At 40.0% G+C, this 19,295-nt stretch overlaps 2 protein-coding genes and 1 long non-coding RNA gene across 7 annotated transcripts in view; 2 read left to right on the top strand and 1 right to left on the bottom strand.

The window, feature by feature from the left end:
* ltbp1 (latent transforming growth factor beta binding protein 1) overlaps positions 1-11,237 on the top strand; it is a 131,445-nt gene extending 120,208 nt beyond the window's left edge. For all 3 annotated transcript variants that reach the window (XM_011472799.3, XM_011472798.3, XM_011472800.3), the window contains 4 exons: positions 2,500-2,676; positions 4,237-4,398; positions 9,052-9,201; positions 9,284-11,237. In XM_011472799.3, coding sequence (XP_011471101.1) covers positions 2,500-2,676; positions 4,237-4,398; positions 9,052-9,201; positions 9,284-9,456 — 662 coding nt within the window. In that variant the 3' untranslated portion in view covers positions 9,457-11,237. The remainder of the gene's footprint in view (positions 1-2,499; positions 2,677-4,236; positions 4,399-9,051; positions 9,202-9,283) is intronic.
* Positions 261-1,414, bottom strand: LOC105353620. Its single transcript, XR_002874681.1, has 3 exons — positions 1,187-1,414; positions 439-632; positions 261-309 (listed from the first exon to the last, which is right to left on the bottom strand). It is a non-coding gene; the product is annotated as an uncharacterized LOC105353620 (long non-coding RNA).
* A 3,243-nt stretch (positions 11,238-14,480) lies between the features above and the next one.
* Positions 14,481-19,295, top strand: part of rasgrp3 (RAS guanyl releasing protein 3) — a 43,616-nt gene continuing 38,801 nt past the window's right edge. For 2 of the 3 annotated variants that reach the window (XM_023963132.1, XM_023963129.1), the window contains exon 1: positions 14,482-14,781. The gene's annotated coding sequence lies outside the window, so the exon portion shown is untranslated. Of the gene's footprint in view, positions 14,782-19,295 lie in introns of all 3 variants that reach the window. The other variant, XM_023963133.1, reaches the window with a different exon arrangement.

Genomic DNA, 19,295 nt, shown 5'->3' with positions numbered 1-19,295 from the left:
GGGGCTGCACCTGGCATAATCTGCTTCCAGATGCCATCATATATGGATCTGGCTGTGGTCCTACACAAGAGAAACACAACACACAAAAGTTAGACATAAGTGCATAACTACATTTAAATTTAATTCATTATATCTGCTGTAATGATAATTTGGTTAGTCATAAGATTAGAAAAAAAAAAAACTTGCTCACAAAGCAACAAAAAGTTAATTACCTGTATATGCCTTGTACAGTGTGGACCTCAGACCGTCCCTGCCAACTGTTTTGGGCCTTTGCACCACCAGCTCACTAACCGGTTCAGGATGGATTCCCTTATAAGTAAAACGCAGAAAGCAATTACAGTCTGTAGTCACTACTGGGGGTGTTTTTATAATAATTTACAGTTCTTATGGATACACATCCGTTCTTAAAAAATAATGACAATATGATCACAAACCCACCTGTGCTCTTGGTCTGTGCCGTCTTTGCAAGTCACTCGTGCAGGACAGGGTGGGTGGAGCAGCCTGCAGACCCAGCTGTGAATAATGTGCGCTCTGGAACAGGATGGCAAAAGGATGTCATTGCAGAATCCTTTAGCAGCCACACAACTGCAGGAGAAAGCTTTCAGGTTGGCACTTAATGCATCCAGCGATATCTAGACACAATAAATTAAATAGGTTACAGTTAAGACATACTTATGTTGCTACATCAATGTAACATGAAACTATAACTTTCAGTAGGGTGACCAGATTTGAGTTGGTAAAAATGAGGGGTGAAGTGAGTTTGTGAGATATTTCATCGAGAGTAATTGGTGTTCAGAGCTGCGTACATAAAGCAAATATGATTACATTTCATCTATGTTCAATGTTATTTTATTATAAGTATCAAAAGAGAGGACATGTCCAGGAAAAGAGGACTTCTGCTTACCATACTTTCAGAAAAATAATACTAGTAAGTGAAGAAAGTGCCGCAACCGCAGCAAAAAGAATGAACACGCATACGGGCAACTTAACATTTCTTATTTACAGCTTCACCAAATTTTTGGGTGTTATGTTAATCTCATGCCTTTTCACTTAAACATACACACAACATATTCACTGCGATGTGTTATGCCTTATATTACAAATTAATAACACCAGGATTTACAGTTGACGTAAACACACAGAGTTACCGGTGATGCGGCTATGGCTAAAGCTAGCTGAAGCTTACCTTGGTAATGGTGGATAAACTCTTCGTGGACGAATTTATATCCCTTGTCCAATTTGTTTCCTTTAGTGGACGAATGCATCTTTACACTCCTCATCACATCGGTGCTGGTGAACTTCGGAACACAACTCAGGCTCTTCGAAAACACTCTAGGCTCTGCCATTCCTCTGCCAGCGAAGCACAAACCGGAACTAGGTTTACACGTTGATGACGTACTTCCGGTTTTTGCGAAAAAGGTCTATAGCTCACCCGGAAATGACGTCACAGGAAATGACCTAAGACAATTTAATAAGAGTAAAAGCAAAGATCAGCATAAACCTAAAGATTATAAAAAATATTCAACAGGGCGACGAAATAAGGATAAATTAAAGATTCAAGTTGCTCTTATCTGAAATAGAAAAAAAAACGTATGAGAAAAACTGAGAAAAACATATGTTTTATCTAAATAGTTTTTTCAGATCAACTTTAAACAGACAAAACTCTGACAGCATCAAACTGCATATTTATAAAATTATTTAAATTTACCTCCACATTTAATGAATCTAACCAGAAAAAAACAGTTTAACTGATCTTTTTAGATCCAAGTCAATAAGGTACTAACTTGTTTGTGTAATTGCAATTCAATTGTATTTATATAGCCCAATATCAAAATAATAGTAGGCTGCATACTGGTTTAACAAGCCACCTAGTGGTAATTCTGAGAACTGAGCTGGCTCCAGTTATTTCTATTGTCAAATTAGCCTGAAACAGGAGGTGACATAGTTGTTGCATCATCAGAACTGACCACAATGGCTGTACTTTTCAGAGCCCCCTACATTATATGCAGCAAAAATAATTTCTAAAATTGCATTCAGCAGTCACATTTTACTGGATTTTGTTGCTCTAGACATGTGTGAACTTACTTTTTGTTTAAATATTAACCTTTAGTGCTCCTTTAAGTATCAGTTTAAGCTAAAGGTTTGGGGTGGTTTCCATCTTGTAGGTTGTCAGGTTTGTAGTTTTAAATCAGAATGCAGTTTTTTCCTCACAAATAGATTTTATTAAACGTTCATTCCTGTCATAAAAATAAACTAGGTAAGATAGCTGTACAGATTGATACAGTGGGGTATTGTTAAGGATAGTACATTCCTTCACGTGCAGCCAATGATGGCTGATTTCTCTTAACTCAAATGTCCCTAAGAAAGTTTCTCTAAATGTTCAAAGATCGCTTCATTTTTGTCATCTTGTACAAACTGAGCTTTGTCAGAATTCTTTAACCAAATCCTCTACATGATGGCATGACACTGCTTTGACATTTCACCCATGCATGCTTGCAGATCAACACGAGTCGGAGCAGACGGACTTTCAAGGCATCTGCTGGCAGACTGTGACGGACACCAAGATGTGCACACGGCCGCTGGGTAACAACAGGAAGATCACCTACACAGAGTGCTGCTGCCTGCATGGAGAAGCTTGGGGCATGGACTGTGCCCTGTGTCCTCCCAGAAACACAGGTACACACACATATGGGCTTTCCTGAGGACATTGAACCCCACTATGAAACCCAGACAAGATGAGTTACAAAACTGGGAATAAGAAAAAGAATTTATCAAGTAAAGTGAAGGAAGCAGCAGCCATCCTACACAGTCATTACTCCAATGGTAGTGCAGCTACATTTGTAGTCTCTAGACAACAAAGCATGGCTGCTAACAGCAGCGTGACTCAGGGTTGAAATTGGCTCAGTACCGTCTAAAGGTTCAATGGAGAAACATTTCCTATGATGTGTGTTAAATGTTATTTTCAAAGAGAAATATAAAGGCGCACACAGATCAATGTATGTAAAGTGGGTATTGTTTTATTGTTTTCACTTCTCTCAACAATAACTAATGCTGCAGCTGGTGAGTCAGCCCCTCCCACAGGCAGATGAATCACATGCACAGAATTCGGCAGCTTCACCTGCAGTAGAGGAGTTCCCTTCTGAATTAAACTGGTTTCAACCATTTATGTGTACAGGTATCTTTTACAAATTCAGTTTAAAATGTATTCTAAAACTAATCATTTTGATTGAAAATATTAGAAACCACAAGCTCACCTGTTTATGCAACCCACCTCTAAATTCAAAGCAGCTGTTGTCTTTTGCCGCATTGTCTAGTGTGTGAGAACATTAACAGCCTAGATTTTTGTCTATTCTGCTTTAAGTCCCTTTCTAATCATATCTTGATCTATTTACACAAGTTCCCAGTGCTCTTTTAATTATGTTTATACTGTTTTTAGGCCAAAAAAAAAATACAAAAATTCTGTGACAGTTTCTAGGACATAGTTTCTGCAGAGCGGCAGGATTTCCTTCTGAAATTTGCCTCTGAGTTGTGGTGCAGAGTACGTGTCATGTGCGGGGGTAGCTCGAGAGCCGGTTGGACCCAGATGCAGAGGCGGAGGCATGAGGATCAGGGCTAGTGGGTTTAATTCACAAAAAACAAACAAAAAGCGCTGCAGAGCAGGATGTCAGAACAAAAACAAAAACTCACTGTGGCGTGGCGTGGCGTGGCGAGAGACATGGAGCATGACATGAACACCAGACAGGAATAATGGACCAACACAGGAGGAAGGCAGAGACAAGACTTATATACGGACAGGGCAGACAAGACACAGGTGAACACGATTAGGGCAGATGGGGACCAAAGGAAGTAAAACTCAAGAAACATGACAAGACAGGAAACCTTTCAAAATAAAACAGGAAACAGAACCAAACAAGACAGGACAAGAACTAAAGCGAAAAACAAGACACAACAAACTGAAACCATGACAGTACGCCCGCTTTAAATGGCTCTAAAAGGCTTTGGGGCAAAATTTAAAGCCCTTTTTTGGGCTGTTTTGCCACAATGAATGTGTCAAACCTGAAAAAAGTCCCTTCCAAAAGCTGATTCTGTATGTGTTTGCTTTCCTGGAAGTTTTATAATTTTAATGTAAAACGTTTCCACATTTACATCCAGGTCTGTTTATGGTTATTGATTTATTTTGCTGATCTTATAATTTGCTGTTTTTTTCTCTTTTTCCTTTACATTGAACATTTCCAGAGGACTATGCATGGATGTGTAACGTACCTTTGGGTGGGGGGCGACGGCCGTACGGTCAGGACGCCCTGGTGGCTGGTCCGATTCACGAATATGAAGTGAGCCCCGACTATTCCCCGTCGCCGGAGCATCAGCCGGCCCCCCGCTTCTACGAAAGAGAAGAAGGTGAGCAAACATGCCTTTGCTGCATCCAGCATGAACATATTTTATCACAAAGAATAGATAATGGAGAGGAGAAGTCTTCTGAAGCTGCTGCCAGTCAGAGCTGGGAGGAAAGACTGACAGTGGAGTTCAGGAAACATCAAAGGGTAACGGTCTGCGCCATCTTGAGATGATAAAATCCGGACTCCTGAGGCGTGACCTCCAAAAGACAGATTTTTACAAGACTTCCGACGATGGCCTCCTGTGTGTCTGAAGCGACGCATCCTTCTTAGGAAACTGTAAACCGGACTTAAGGGCCAGCTGTCTTCCAAGCTTAGTATCCGTCATCTTCATCTGTGGGCTTCATAGACGGTTTTTGGTCACAGCCAGCGTTAAAAATGTCTTACAGGATTAAAGCACAAAGGTTAATCTTTACACAACCCCTGCCATTATGAGCCAACTCCTTCTGCAGTTCAGGCAGTTCCTGCCGGATACAACCCAACCTTAGGATTGCTGCTTGTGCTGTGAAGTTTCTCTGGCGGCTTTGTTTAATGGCCCTCTGCTGCCATCTAGTGGCTCAAAGAACTAATTGGATGATGATGGAGGAAAGCAAGTCAAAGAAATCTGTTATCTGAGCTCATGGTTCTGTTGCTCCTAAGCATTTTAAAAAGACCTTTTGCTGCACGTTACTGTGGATTTCAAAGATGCTTCAATGTTGGTTAGAGGTAAACCTGTTCGCTTTAGATGCTGCATCAGGAAGTGTGTAAGAAAGCCTAAACTGCCTTAAAATAATTCAAGTGAATGTTAAGATTTTGAATTTACTGTACATTGAAGAAAAAAAGGAAGCCATATTCAGCTGGTATGCAAAACAATGTGTTAAACAAGCTGATCAGTTTTATCTCTGAAAATTGAGGACCTGAGAGTTTTAGACTCAAGGCCACCTACTTTTATTGAGGCATCGATTGGTCAGTTTATAGCTTGTGCTACAGTAAAAATATCATGAAAAAAATCTGGATTAGCAAGAACATGTTAAGAAGATGTAGCAGAGCAAGAATGATTATTCTGACAATAAAAGGCTTACTAATAGCTGTTGATTTCTCTATAGAAGTCTGTGGGATTTTGGATTCTTGGAACCAGCGGGCACTTCCTGTTTGGAATGCAAGGAGGGAGGGGTCACTCAGTCCACTATCCATGTACAGTCATTGCTTGCAAGTCAACCTGCTGTCGATTGGAATATTCCATTGCTGCAGAGAGATGGGGTGGGACGACAAAACACTGTCACATGATCAGTCTTATGCCTTATCGTGATTTGGGGTGTTTTTTTTATGACAAAGTTAAATAATTATGACCACTACATTTATTTCAGACTCTTTTCTTAGTTGTTCTGCAGTGCAAGTTATTCGAGCTACAAACTGACTAATCAGATGCCTCAATGAAAGAACCTCATCTTGTGTCAAAAGTTTAACAGATTATCCCGAAGCCCATTTTCAGTGGAAAGAGTGTGGCCTTCCTACAAGCTCACTCCTGACTGACGAGAGTGGTTGCCGTAGAAATGGTTTTGTCATGTCTTAGTATGAAGTTTAGTTGGTTTGTTTCTCATGTTGAGATGAAAATCTTTTGTGTTTGTTGCCCTTAAAAGAAATCTTTTTTTCTTATTACTTTTTAATTCTTCTTTTTCTTTTCTTTTTACTTTGTGGTGCTTTATTTCACAATCTAAAGGCCTGTTCACACCGGGACGAATTTCGCCGGCGATTTTCGCCGACGTTTAACGCCTCGTGACTAAACAAAGGGCCCCAATGAGAGTGTGCACACCGACGCGAAAAAACGCCAGGCGTTAAAGCGTCAAAAAAAAAAAACGCCTCGGGTTCGTTTTTTTTTTTCGACGCGTCGCGTCGAAATCTACTCGACCAATGAGAACGGCGCTTTTGCTCACGTGTCTGGAGCTTCTGAAGTTACAGTAAAACACAACTTGGGGGCGCTCAAACACAAAACTGCCTTGCTGAGCACACATACCAGCGAAGAAGATAGACGCCAAGTAGCGTCTACACTGCCGCGAAGCAATAATGACGGACATTCTAAAATATCCCCGAACCAAGCACCAGTTGGAGCTACTGGTGCTTGAAATATTCATGTTTTCTTTGTTTGATTCTGACAAGCGTGTAAATACTTGCTCTCTTCTTCTGAGTGAAAAGCGACTTTAAGAAGCATAAAGTTGCGCAGCGCCACCTTGTGTACAGGAGTATTTCTGTTTTACATTAAGCGCCATCTAATGTCAGGGAATGAAATTGCATGTTCACTCCACTCATCGTCAGCGAAAATCGCCTGGGTGTGAACACAAAAAACGTGGCGAAAAACGCTGGCGAATAACGCCTGGCGAATATTCGTCCCGGTGTGTACGGGCCTTAAGGCCCGTTCACACCGGGACGAATTTCGCCGGCGATTTTCGCCGACGTTTAACGCCTCGTGACTAAACATAGGGCACCAATGAGAGTGTGCACACCGACGCGAAAAAACGCCAGGCGTTAAAGCGTCAAAAAAAAAAAACGCCTCGGGTTCGTTTTTTTTTTTCGACGCGTCGCGTCGAAATCTACTCGACCAATGAGAACGGCGCTTTTGCTCACGTGTCTGGAGCTTCTGAAGTTACAGTAAAACACAACTTGGGGGCGCTCAAACACAAAACTGCCTTGCTGAGCACACATACCAGCGAAGAAGATAGACGCCAAGTAGCGTCTACACTGCCGCGAAGCAATAATGACGGACATTCTAAAATATCCCCGAACCAAGCACCAGTTGGAGCTACTGGTGCTTGAAATATTCATGTTTTCTTTGTTTGATTCTGACAAGCGTGTAAATACTTGCTCTCTTCTTCTGAGTGAAAAGCGACTTTAAGAAGCATAAAGTTGCGCAGCGCCACCTTGTGTACAGGAGTATTTCTGTTTTACATTAAGCGCCATCTAATGTCAGGGAATGAAATTGCATGTTCACTCCACTCATCGTCAGCGAAAATCGCCTGGGTGTGAACACAAAAAACGTGGCGAAAAACGCTGGCGAATAACGCCTGGCGAATATTCGTCCCGGTGTGTACGGGCCTTAAGGCCCGTTCACACCGGGACGAATTGCGCTTTTGCACACGTGTCTGGAGCTTCTGAAGTTACAGTAAAACACAACTTGGGGGCGCTCAAACACAAAACTGCCTTTCTGAGCACACATACCAGCGAAGAAGATAGACGCCAAGTAGCGTCTACACAGCCGCGAAGCAATAATGACGGACATTCTAAAATATCCCCGAACCAAGCACCAGTTGGAGCTACTGGTGCTTGAAATATTCATGTTTTCTTTGTATTATTCTGACAAGCGTGTAAATACTTACTCTCTTCTTCTGAGTGAAAAGCGAGTTTAAGAAGCGTAAAGTTGCGCAGCGCCACCTTGTGTACAGGAGTATTTCTATTTACATTAAGCGCCATCTAATGTCAGGGAATGAAATTGCATGTTCACTCGGCTCATCGTCAGCGAAAATCGCCTGGGTGTGAACACAAAAAACGTGGCGAAAAACGCTGGCGAACAACCCCTGGCGAATATTCGTCCCGGTGTGTACGGGCCTTTACACTTTCACAAAACCAAACTTGCCTTGTCTTATGACTTGCTGCCGTAAAGAGTGACTTCCTTTTTTTTCTTAAATCTCACTCCAAGCTTTTATGCAGCCCTGCCACACTGTATGAAGCTCATCGCTCCCTCTGAGAAACAAACCCTGGTTTTCCATGTGCCAGTTCTAACACCAACTGAGCCATCCAGCCTCCATAGGACTCCCTATGTACGCAAATGCACTTCAATAGCGTAGACGTATGCTTTGGTGGGCTGTCTTCCTACCTACTAATGTTAACCTTGATATGACTTCATTGGTTTAAGGTTTAATTTGACAGGTATATAAAGTATAAACAAATACATGCTTAGATTTGGAAATGAGCATTGTCAAGGAAAACATTTAGTTTTCTTCAACCAGAGAGCCAGTAAGGAGGGGTAGAAGCTGCATGTGGCTCAGGAGCCTCAGGCTGCCGACTCCTCCCTAATGGTAGGTAGTTGCAATGCAGGGGAGATCGCAAAATGCTGCCCACATTAGAGCTAACATGACACAGAACTTTAGATGAAGCACACATGAGTGTGGGGGTACACATGGCATAACAAAAAGCAGAACAATAATTACTGATCTTCAACGCAAAGAAAGTTTTGTTTTTTTTCTTTTCTGCAAGATGTTTGGAAAAAAGGGAAATTTTAAAAATGTAGATGCTATATTTTTGATTGTTTAACATTCAAAACTATCTCTCATGCTCTCATTAAATAAAAACCTTAGGTATAACCTTCAGATAACAGCTGTTTGAGATTCTTTCTTTTAAAGACCCACTGTGATGAATATAGTTTTTGGGTGTTTTGGACATGTTCTTATGGAATTTTTTTGATGAAAGAGGATAAGCTCAAAAGTATTCTTAATTCAAATCGTGGTGAATCAGGAGCAGATGCAAAAAGGCCGCTCTGTAGAAAATAAAAGACCCCTGGGAACGCTTTTACAAGAGATCAAAAAATAAATTATGGTGGAACTTTAAAGAGCATTTTCATCTGCTCCCTCTGGAGTTCTCTTCCAGCATTTTCTTGCCTTAACATCAACTCTGGTTTGTGTTGCAGAGCCGTACAAAGCTTTCGAGGGCCTGTTGGCGGAGGAGTGCGGGATTCTGAACGGCTGCGAGAACGGCCGTTGTGTCCGAGTCCAGGAGGGTTACACCTGCGACTGCTTTGACGGATATACCCTGGACCTGTCCCGCATGGCCTGCGTCGGTGAGGGAGCGATCGCACACAAGTGAAGGGAGAAAGCTTTGAGCCGCTTTGTTTCATGCCACCTCTCCTCCTCTGCACACAGATGTGAACGAGTGCTCAGAACTGAACAGGCGGATGTCGCTGTGCAGAAACGCAAAGTGCATCAACACAGTCGGCTCCTATCAGTGTGTGTGTCTGCCGGGCTTCAGAGCCTCTGACAAACCCAACTACTGCGTGGAGGCAAACTCGCGGCAGACATCCACACACACGCAGTGATGGACATCACAACCACGAACACTTGTAGGGCTGTACCTGTGAGGATGTTCTTCCCCCACACTGAGCCCTCACCCGAGCTCAGCTCCGCCCCCCGCAGCACGTCCCTGCAGGAACGACCGCGCCTTCAGAGCACTTTTCACCACACGCCAGCAGTTTCCTGAAGCCTTCATGAAACATCAGCATCTGTTCTTAAAGGGCGGGGCCAGATTTCTGACTCAGCCTCTCCCATCTGCAGGAAGCGTTTCTCTCAGATTTGGCCCACAGCTTTGTGCTTCCACACACACACAAATCTGAACACAAAACTCCACATAACTTTTTAAATCATCCTTACTGTATGTGAGGATTTCCTGTGACGACTAGCCACTCTTAAATCCCCCCCCCCCCCCCCCCCCCACCTTCAGAGAATTCAGGTTCATATCTCTATATGGATATAAACCTGGACAGCCGTTTGACAAATATCCACCGTATATGTGTGATCATTTATTTCCCTACCTGCTGCTAATGAACAAAAGAAAATAAATTATTTAGAAATGAAGTGAATGCAGATCATTCCAATCAGAACTGCTGCAAATCTAATAACTCCCTTATCAGACTGAGGGATGGTGTCAGTTTCAGATGCAGATTTATCTTTTAAATTAATTTTTTTTCATTGTTGCCTTCTAAGTTTTCATGGCATGTTCTTTGATTTTAAATGCTCTACAATGTAAAAAAAAAATCCAACTCTTGTCAACAAGTAAAAGCAAGAGCTTTCCAGGAATTAGTTGGGTCCCTCTTTCAAATTCTTCTTTATAGGACAGACGCAAAACTAGGATCTTAAACATGAAGGAGTTAAACACCAGTTCAGTCATGGGAGAATATTTAGTGGCTTTTTCTGAAACAAAAAGAATACAGAAAAGAAGTGCTTTGTTTTTTTCTGTTACTAAAAAAGGAAAAAAACAATACGTATTCAATGCCATTCAGGGTCCCTTGAGTGTGCTGGTCCTAAATATCAGTGGGCAGAGGAAACAGGAAAAACTTTCTGCATCCACAAACTCACTCGGACAAAGCTTCAGCTCTCACAGAGATGAAAGCCAAATAAAACAGACACAGAAAAGCGGAAAAGGTCCAGATATAATCCAAGCTTCTCCTTTCACAATAAAACGCCTGCTTTTTGTGTGAAGATTCTGCTGTATAAATGGGTAATATTAGGAGTTTCATTTTTATCAGAACATTAGTGCCAAACCTTTCAGAGGTTCGAATCCGCCCGTCAGTCTCCTCACAGAAACCCCACCGTCCCGATCCCCAACGAGAATAAAAATACCACACACCTGTACTTCATATTCTGCACTGTATCAATAATTAATGGTAAACCACTCGAGATGAAGACTTTGCATCATCTGGGTGGAAAATTGAAGCCGGTTTAACTGTACGTTTGTTTGGTGGCTTTTTTTCTGTGTTATAACAGGCGGTTTTTCTCATTTAGCTCCTTGACAAACCCATCGTACGGACTTGTGCTGGGGGATTATTGTGGATATTTAAATGTGTAAGGAGGCCAGCTGTCTGCTCTTCCGCTCCTCCATCGCTAACCTTCTGCTGCCACGAAGAAAAATCCCTCCTCTGTGCGTCTTTCTGGGAAACCTGGCCCGCTTCGCAAAGCCACTTCAGACATCGATGAGAGAGAAGAACCCTGTGCACATTAAAGATGAAGAATGGAGAAAACGGCTCCATTGTAATTTGTACATGAATGAATAGCTTTTTCTATGAATTCATACCAAAATGAACATTAAAGCCCTTAAAAATAATCCACAGATTGTGATTTTTAATGTCTGTTGTACATCCTTGTGTCAATTTAAAAAACTACTAATGACTTCTATGACTACACACTAGTATTCGGAACAATGGACCTCATAAAATACTTAGTCCTTCTGGGCTGCCATTGCTGGTTCCTAAATTATGAAAAAATGTTACAGACATCACTGACCAGGTAGTAAAAGTAAAAAATACTATAAGCAGAGAATTAAAAACTAACCTCGCTACTTTTACATTTTTCTTAGGTATTTATATTTAGACAGCTTCTTCTTAAGAATTTTCAACATTAATAACAGTAAACAAAAGCTTCCTGTAAGATACATAAAGAATTATAAATAATTGGGAAAAATAAAATGTATGTGAAGGAGTTTGAGTAATTGTTTTTATGTATAAGATTAAAAAAGCAAATGAAAATTTACCTTTAAAATCCCAGTTCAGCATAAGGTTCGCATTGTGATGTCATGTATACCCTTGTGCTATCTTAGATGACCCCACCCCCTTGCATTGAGGTGTTCTCCCTACCATGACAAAGGTGGATAAAGGTGGAAAGATTTCATGTAATCCATGGACACCAGTGAAGATCACAAATCATTGAAGAAAAAAGGTTCAGAGCACTGTCTAGTGGGTCTAGATGACCCAACTCCGAACATTAAAGTGCCTAGGATAGCACACCTAAACTTGTCTTTCAAAAATATTGATGTGGTTGTTATAACTTAAAAAAAAGACAAAATAGTGTAACAAACTTTTAACTGTTTTCTTTCTGTGCTTAAGTATTTTAAAAATTTACTGTTGTGTCTTTTGTGTGTTCTTGTAAGCTGCTTGTTTTTGTACATCGTTGTTTCTGCATCGGGAAATTTCACTTTTCCACATTTGGGGACGTTTGGCATTTTTTTTAAAATAATTTAAAATGTTTACTTTTGAACAACTTTGACTTTAGATATTTATCTGTTTTGCTTATAATTATTTCATTTGACCTGCTCATTGGTTTGCATGTGCTTAATTTTTCTATTTTTTGGCACACTTCCTAAGCAAAAAGTAGTCTATTTAAGTGTACTACAAGCATACTTAGCCTATGCTAAAAGTGAGGTAGTATACAGTACTTGAAGTTTACTTTTTATATACTGTTTATTTGTTGTAAACTTAGAATGTTGCAATTACCGGTAGTCTAAAGTAGTAGACGTTTTATATTTACACTACCTGCACATACATGGTAAACTTGTTACACTCATCCATCCATCCATTTTCAGAACCCGCTGAATTCCTTTTCGGGTCACGGGACTGCTGGAGCCAACCCAGTTACTGTTGGATAAAGGCAGGGAACACCCTTACCAGGTCACCAGTCTGTTGCAGGGTTACACACTCACATCCACACATAGGGACAATTAAGAGAAAATAACCTACAAAGCATGTTTTTGGACTGTGGGAGGAAACCGGATTGCCTTGAAAAAACCTTTTACATGGACGGGGAGAACATACAAACTCCACACAGTCCAAAGAACCCAGCCGGGATTGGAACCAGGACTGTTTCACTGAGGTAAGAGTGCCATCTACTTCACCGCGCAGCCTTATGCATGTCTTTTTCAAAAATATTCATGTTCTGGGACAGTAGTTGTGTTCACACATAAATAGAAAACATGGCAGGAAGAAGACTTTTAAAAAAAAGTATTATAATCAAGTATGAGTTACTGTGAGGCAGAACCATTCCTCATTCTGCCTTTATCTGCACAAACCTGTGTGTGCTCTGAATCAGCCGCCAAATCTCTTAAATTTTGGTGAAATATCCAAGGTTGTTGTATCTTGGTCTGCTTAATAATGCAAAACCTTTTCCTGTCATTGAAATCACCTGGCAAAAATAATTATCACAGGTGTCTGAGATTGATGTCAATGATCCAAAGAGCACAGAGACACAATATCACTTATGAGTTTAATTGAAAAACAAAAAGGTGTATCTTTTTGACACTTAAATACTACTTACATAATAATATGGAATGCACTGTTGTGTCCAGTGGACGAAAAATCCTATGGACTGTTTCAAGCTGGAACAGTGTTCTGGAATCAGAAGAGTCTAAATGCAAGAAGGATGATTCCTGCATGCTCTCAATGTTCAGTTCAAAGTTAGCAAAGTGCTTTGTTACTTGCATGGCAGCTCTGACTCCATGAGTGTATGAATATTGATTGGCTGAAGGTAGTGAGATTTTTTTTGTGGCAGACATTGTTAATCATTTAACATAAATGTGGCACATAAGTGCATAAGGTTTAGACAGCGTGATGTTTTAAAGAAAACTCTTTCCTTCACTCCAGACAACATCTGTTTTAGCCAAGGCCTTGTAGGTTTCAGCAGAACTACAGACGGCAGCTTCACTACAGCGTATCTCCAAGGAACTGAGCTTCTGAAGTCCACATCCGTCATGTAGAACAAACATTCATGTCTGAGATTACCATCAACAGACAAAAAGAGAACAAAACTGCAGATATTCAAAACTGCAATGCCCAGAAATCGTTCAACCTATTAAAAAACAGAAAAGGTGCTGTTACACATCTCAGATTAAACGTTGTTCAAATTTAAAAAGCGTCCCAACTTTTACAAATATGTCTTCTAATTTCAGATATGTAAGGAATAGAAAAACATACAATTTTAAGTTTAAATTTCTTTTCATTGTTTGACCTTGTTCTTTGTGAAGACCCAAAATGCAGGCACCCCCCCCCCCAACCTCACAGGGACTGTGCACAGTGTTTGCTAACCAGTGCGAGACAATAAAGTTGGGAGTTGAATTGTTTTTGTCCAGCCAGGCAACAGGATGTGTTGTCAGAGCTTTTGTTTAGGTGGACATTTTTAGAAATCCAGAGACAAAACGTGCTAATCAACGTCATTAGAAAGGAATAGGGGGTGGGCTGACCCTCTCACACGGGTACACCGCAAACAATGAGGACCACACACACACACAGATACACATTCGTGCCTTTGCTCCACCCCCAGCCATCATCACTCCCAGAAAACCTAAAACGTTCAAACACCTGAATGCAAGCAGCGCTGTGATGCTTTTTGAGCAGCTATCGTGACTGTTTGTTGCTTTCGTGCAGGAAGACAGGCAGAAACAGACATGAACATGTGCACAAACACATTGTGATAACGTTTCCTGTTTTGGGTTTTTTTCCACGCTACCTTGTGCAACCCCTATTTTTAGTCCAGTACGACCAACATAGGCAGGAAAACTAAGTTGGGAAAGAATTGAAGGAAGTCTAGTGGTCATTTAGACAAACAAGCTCACACATGGGGGCTCTGAGCTGGTTGAATGCACTGCTTTACTGTATGTCGATGAGAAAGACAAAAGATTTCAGAGAGAGGCCACTTGGAGAACAGCCCAGCCGATCTTTCTCCTCCATCTTTGATGGCTCGGGCGCTGTGGGAACTCTAACAGTCTGTGGTGCCCAGTTGATCGGGAATTTTTAACGACGCTTTGAATTGTTTCATTGGTCATCTTCAAAGTGTGGAGGACTCGTGCGGAAAGATCCTGGTGACTGAAAGTATTGACTGAGGTAAGGTGCATCACTGGTTAACCTAATTAAGCTTTTAAAGACTATTACTTTAATTAGTTAACTAAACAAAAAAAAAGACCAAAGCATGAAGATTATGTTACAACAAAGTTTTACATGGACCAAAGCAGGGATCATGCATTTAAAAGATTAGGAATAACTTGATTTTTTCACATGACACGTTTGATCAATTTGACTAAAAATGTTCCTAAACATGAAATCTGTTCTCCTCGTTGTTCTCGTTATCAGCAAGTGGTTAAGAGTTAGATCAAGAAATATCTGCAGATTAGTTCAGTAGCAGGTAAGTGGCAGCATCATTAGCTGACAGGTGTACAGCACTGCAAACACGTTTGGTTTTAGATTAGGTAATTTTCATGGAAGCTGTTGTAAAAGTCAAAACTGAAACAAGAGCCAGTTGTGTTTTGATGCCTCTCTCTTCATAATTTCAGCTAAAAATTTACAAAAAGAAGATACTTTTTAATTATGTTTTTATTATTATTACTTTGTTTTTAAAAGAATATTAAAGTGATTTAGGTCTAAATTGGTTCTCAGATTTATTTGTATGAAGCCAAAACGAAGTTATTCTTAAATTTGACCTCAAAAGTCTGGATGATTTGGCTGATGTGAACAGTTTTGTGTGTACCACAGACCTGCATTTAGTGTGTTGTCCTGTGAAAACTATATTTAAACAAGTTAGCATCATTGACAGAATAAACAAAACAGAAAGACTGAAAAAACAATTTATAGACATTAATTTCCTGTTACGAGGTGGACCACTGGTTTTTCATGCAAAGTTATTGGTTTGTAAGAATATTACAATCTTTTTGTTCTGCGTCCTGCTGTAGACCTTCTCAGTCAATCTTCTCTGTGCTGTGTCTCCGGTTCATTATGTGCTCAGCTTTCCAGAGTTACAAAAATCTTTGATCACGATCAGATCTTTGTTTTTTTTCTATAATACTGGACTAATTTTTCTATGAAGGTTTGAACTGTGAGTTTAATGAAGAGAAAGGTGGGGAAATATTCATGTTTGTCTGAAAAAAGTGCCTAGAGTGAGCAGGTTTTACAGCCTACAGTTTAGACAGTTAAGATTTAATATGAGATCCCGCTTGAAAACTATTAATCGGCAGTTCAGCAATTCTGGGTTGAACATTATTTGTTAATTGTTGTAATCTGTTTTGAAGAAAAAGTGGGTCAATTCCTTGATCTGTCCCCCCAACTAATATCTATCGATCGATCGACCGACCGACCGACCGACCGACCGACCGACCGACCGACCGACCTCCCTCTCTCTATTTCTCTATTTCTCTCTCTCTCTCTCTCTCTCTCTCTCTCTCTCTCTCTCTCTATGTATATATATATATATATATATATATATATATATATATATATATATATATATATATATAGTATGAATATAAAAGTGTGTCCCATCAGTTGGAAACCACTGAGCTGCAGTCACACCTTCTCGGGGAGCATTTGTTTTAACCCCTCAGTCCATAACCATGATGCTGCGTATTTTGCATGGAAGCATTACCAGTAACATTTTTAAAGTTTTTCTCATTTACCCTTCATGACATTTGAACCCATGGTCTCCCAGTCTCAGGGCAAACAGTTTACCCCTAGGTCACTAGGCAGGCCACTGAGCTTGTTTATCAGATGAACAGGTCTTTAATAACAAGAACATTTTGCAAGGATCAAGTTCTTCCAGTCTGAGTGGGACCAAATGAAAGCCGATGACGCCTCACTGCGGTTCCCAGCCGTTTGAGGCCGTTGCATGCATTCATGACGAGCAGCTGACACATGCATCGTCTGATCAGAATAATTTCTTCATGAGTTGTCACCTGCGTAATTGCTCAGAATAGCCTCATAATAATCTGACATCGACTCGGTGGTGATTCATTTATGCAGCGTTTCGGCGGAGGGGCAGCAGATGTCAGTGCTGCTTCTTCATGAATAATCTGCACCAGCTGCTGGGGTGTAAAACAATATATCTATTTTTACATTTTTTTTTTGTTTTTTTTCCATTGCTCTAATACGCTGCAGACCTTTACATTTAATTTAACCTTAACCTGAGTTGTAGGACATTAGAGTTGGTAAAAATGTTCTGAAGTTTAAAACAAAAACACAGCTACTGCATCTATTTTTCATGACGCTTTTATTATGGTGTTTTTCCAAAGTAAATTTAAAACAGCAATTTAGAATTATCATTGTATAGTTCTATATTAACACATAGTTAAATTAGTTAAAAAAGCAGTTGTCTTTTTCTGAAGTTGCAAAAAAAAAACTGCTTATAAGTGCTTATAAGTGGGAAAAGCAAACTGCATCCACTGCAGCCACGTTTGAAGCAAGAAACAACTGTCTTTCACAAAGAAAGTAATAAACTCTTAATCATTTTTATTAATTCCAAGACAAATGTGTTCATGTTGCTGGGTGAATTGAATTGAAGACAACCCTGTTTTAGGACATTTTCATTAAGCCAAGTTTGAGACTGGCTAAAATATTTTTATTATTCTGATGAGAATATTGTATTTATCAATACAAAGTGAAGCTGCTAAGAAACTAATTCAGAGAAGTTGTGAGACCAGATACTTATTTATTTAGACACTATAATGATCCGTATTTTTCAGATAACCTTTAATGCACTTCAATTAAATCACTAAATGTAATCATTTTTATTTAAAAAAAACTAATTATCTCAGTTAAAGGGGCTGCAGTTACTCCTAAACTCATTTGGAAGAAACAAATGGAGAAAAGTAAAGAACAGAAAAATAATTGTAGAAGTATCTTAGTTATTAATTTTGTAATACATGTTAAAAGAAATGAATGCAAGGTGACATAAAGTTTAAATTTAAACTTAGTATATGTCAATCTTAACAATTACTATGTTACTAAACTATTATATTATTAAAATGTTTAATCCTTTTCTTAATAAAATATATCCTAATTAGCAGTCAACTTTTTTTTCATAATAGATCCTTCTTTGTTTGTTATTTTTTATTGAGTTTTGGCAGTTTCAGGCCTCTGTGCAGAGATTTTGACACTCACTTTCATCCCCGGGACAGTAAAGCTTTTGTTCTATTTGTGAAGTGAACCTGTAATTATCTGAGTGCCGTAGAACAACGTGAGCCGAGCTTCAAGAATGTCAAGTGAAAGGTCTCACAAAAGAGGAACACAGGGTGAGTGAAGCAACACTTGTGTGCGTCAGCTGGTTGGATGCAACATTCGGCTGTCTGACAGCAGAGTTTGACTCACAAATACGAAAACGAAGTTCTCTGCCCAGCAACTGCACCAAAACACATAGCCAGCTTGGAGCCACAAGGGATGTCAGACTTCGAACTAAGCTGTTTCCAGGCGTTATCAGAACAGACGTTGCAGGTTAACATCTCTAGAGCAGCTTTAAATCTAGAGCCCACAATTCTACTGCTGGCTTTAAATTGAAGGTTTGCACGAGCAAGCTTTTCTGTAAGGTTCTGACCCGAAATGAAACATGTGCTCTGAAAGCTCCTAATAGTTTATTATTATAAATAGATTATTATTATTATGGTAAGTGCATTGAATATGACTCTCCAAAGTTACAACATGCAGATGCTGTTTCTATAACAGTCATCCTACACGCTCATAAAGAAATAGTGTGGGTTGTCCCTGCATTGTAATTTCTTTTGTCCTGATTGGTGTTTCACATGCTTCGTAACTTATTTTTCATTAATCATCACAGTTTTTTTTTATTAGTGCTGTTCATAAACTTCCGTCTCTTTTTTGAAATACAAGATATTTTCTAAATCATCTGATAATAAAATTTAGGAGTTGGGCTGATCCCTTCATGAACTCACAAAAGTTAAAAGATTGAGCCCATGCTGTCTTGGGATGAGCAAGTTTTTTTTCAAATGGACCTTATGGAAACTTTTTATTCAACTAGAATAAAAAAAACATAATAATAAAAGTAACTATGACTTATTTGATAGTCACATGCACACAACAAAGTATTTTCCGGTATTTCTTTGAGTTGTTTGTATAAGCCTCAAGGGAAGACACGCCTGTGCTCATCCTAAAATGGAAACACTCCTCACTTCAACGTTCCACCTGACATGCACCTGTACGGGTGCATGTAAGGCTTAAGATTTGCTGGCAGACTTGACAGACTTTGCAGGCCTAAGCGTATTGTGAGTATCTTACATCTGGCTGAGACCACTATCTATAGACGGAGTAAATTAAGTCTGGTTAGCATTTGAAACCCACAGGAAACAGGCAGTCGTTTCAAGTCTCAGTAGTGTGCAGCGTGGGCAGTTGCCGAAGCAAAACCTCAGCTCTGGAGGAAGTATTGGTTGGCCTCAAAACATTCTGGCAAACCAGTTAGTGCGGAGGGGAAAGCAATTCTCCACCAATATACAGTGTGGTTGTTGAGTTGTTGGCCTCGACTGAGGAAGGACACTGAATTGCCTTCTCCTGTGGCAGTGCAGATTGAGAATGTAAAAGTAGACCAGCATCTCACCCAAGCTGAAGTTACTCAATCAGTCAAA

This window comes from Oryzias latipes, chromosome 15 (genome assembly GCF_002234675.1).
Source record: "Oryzias latipes chromosome 15, ASM223467v1".
NCBI lineage: Eukaryota > Metazoa > Chordata > Actinopteri > Beloniformes > Adrianichthyidae > Oryzias > Oryzias latipes.
This window is presented reverse-complemented; position numbering and strand designations above follow the sequence as displayed.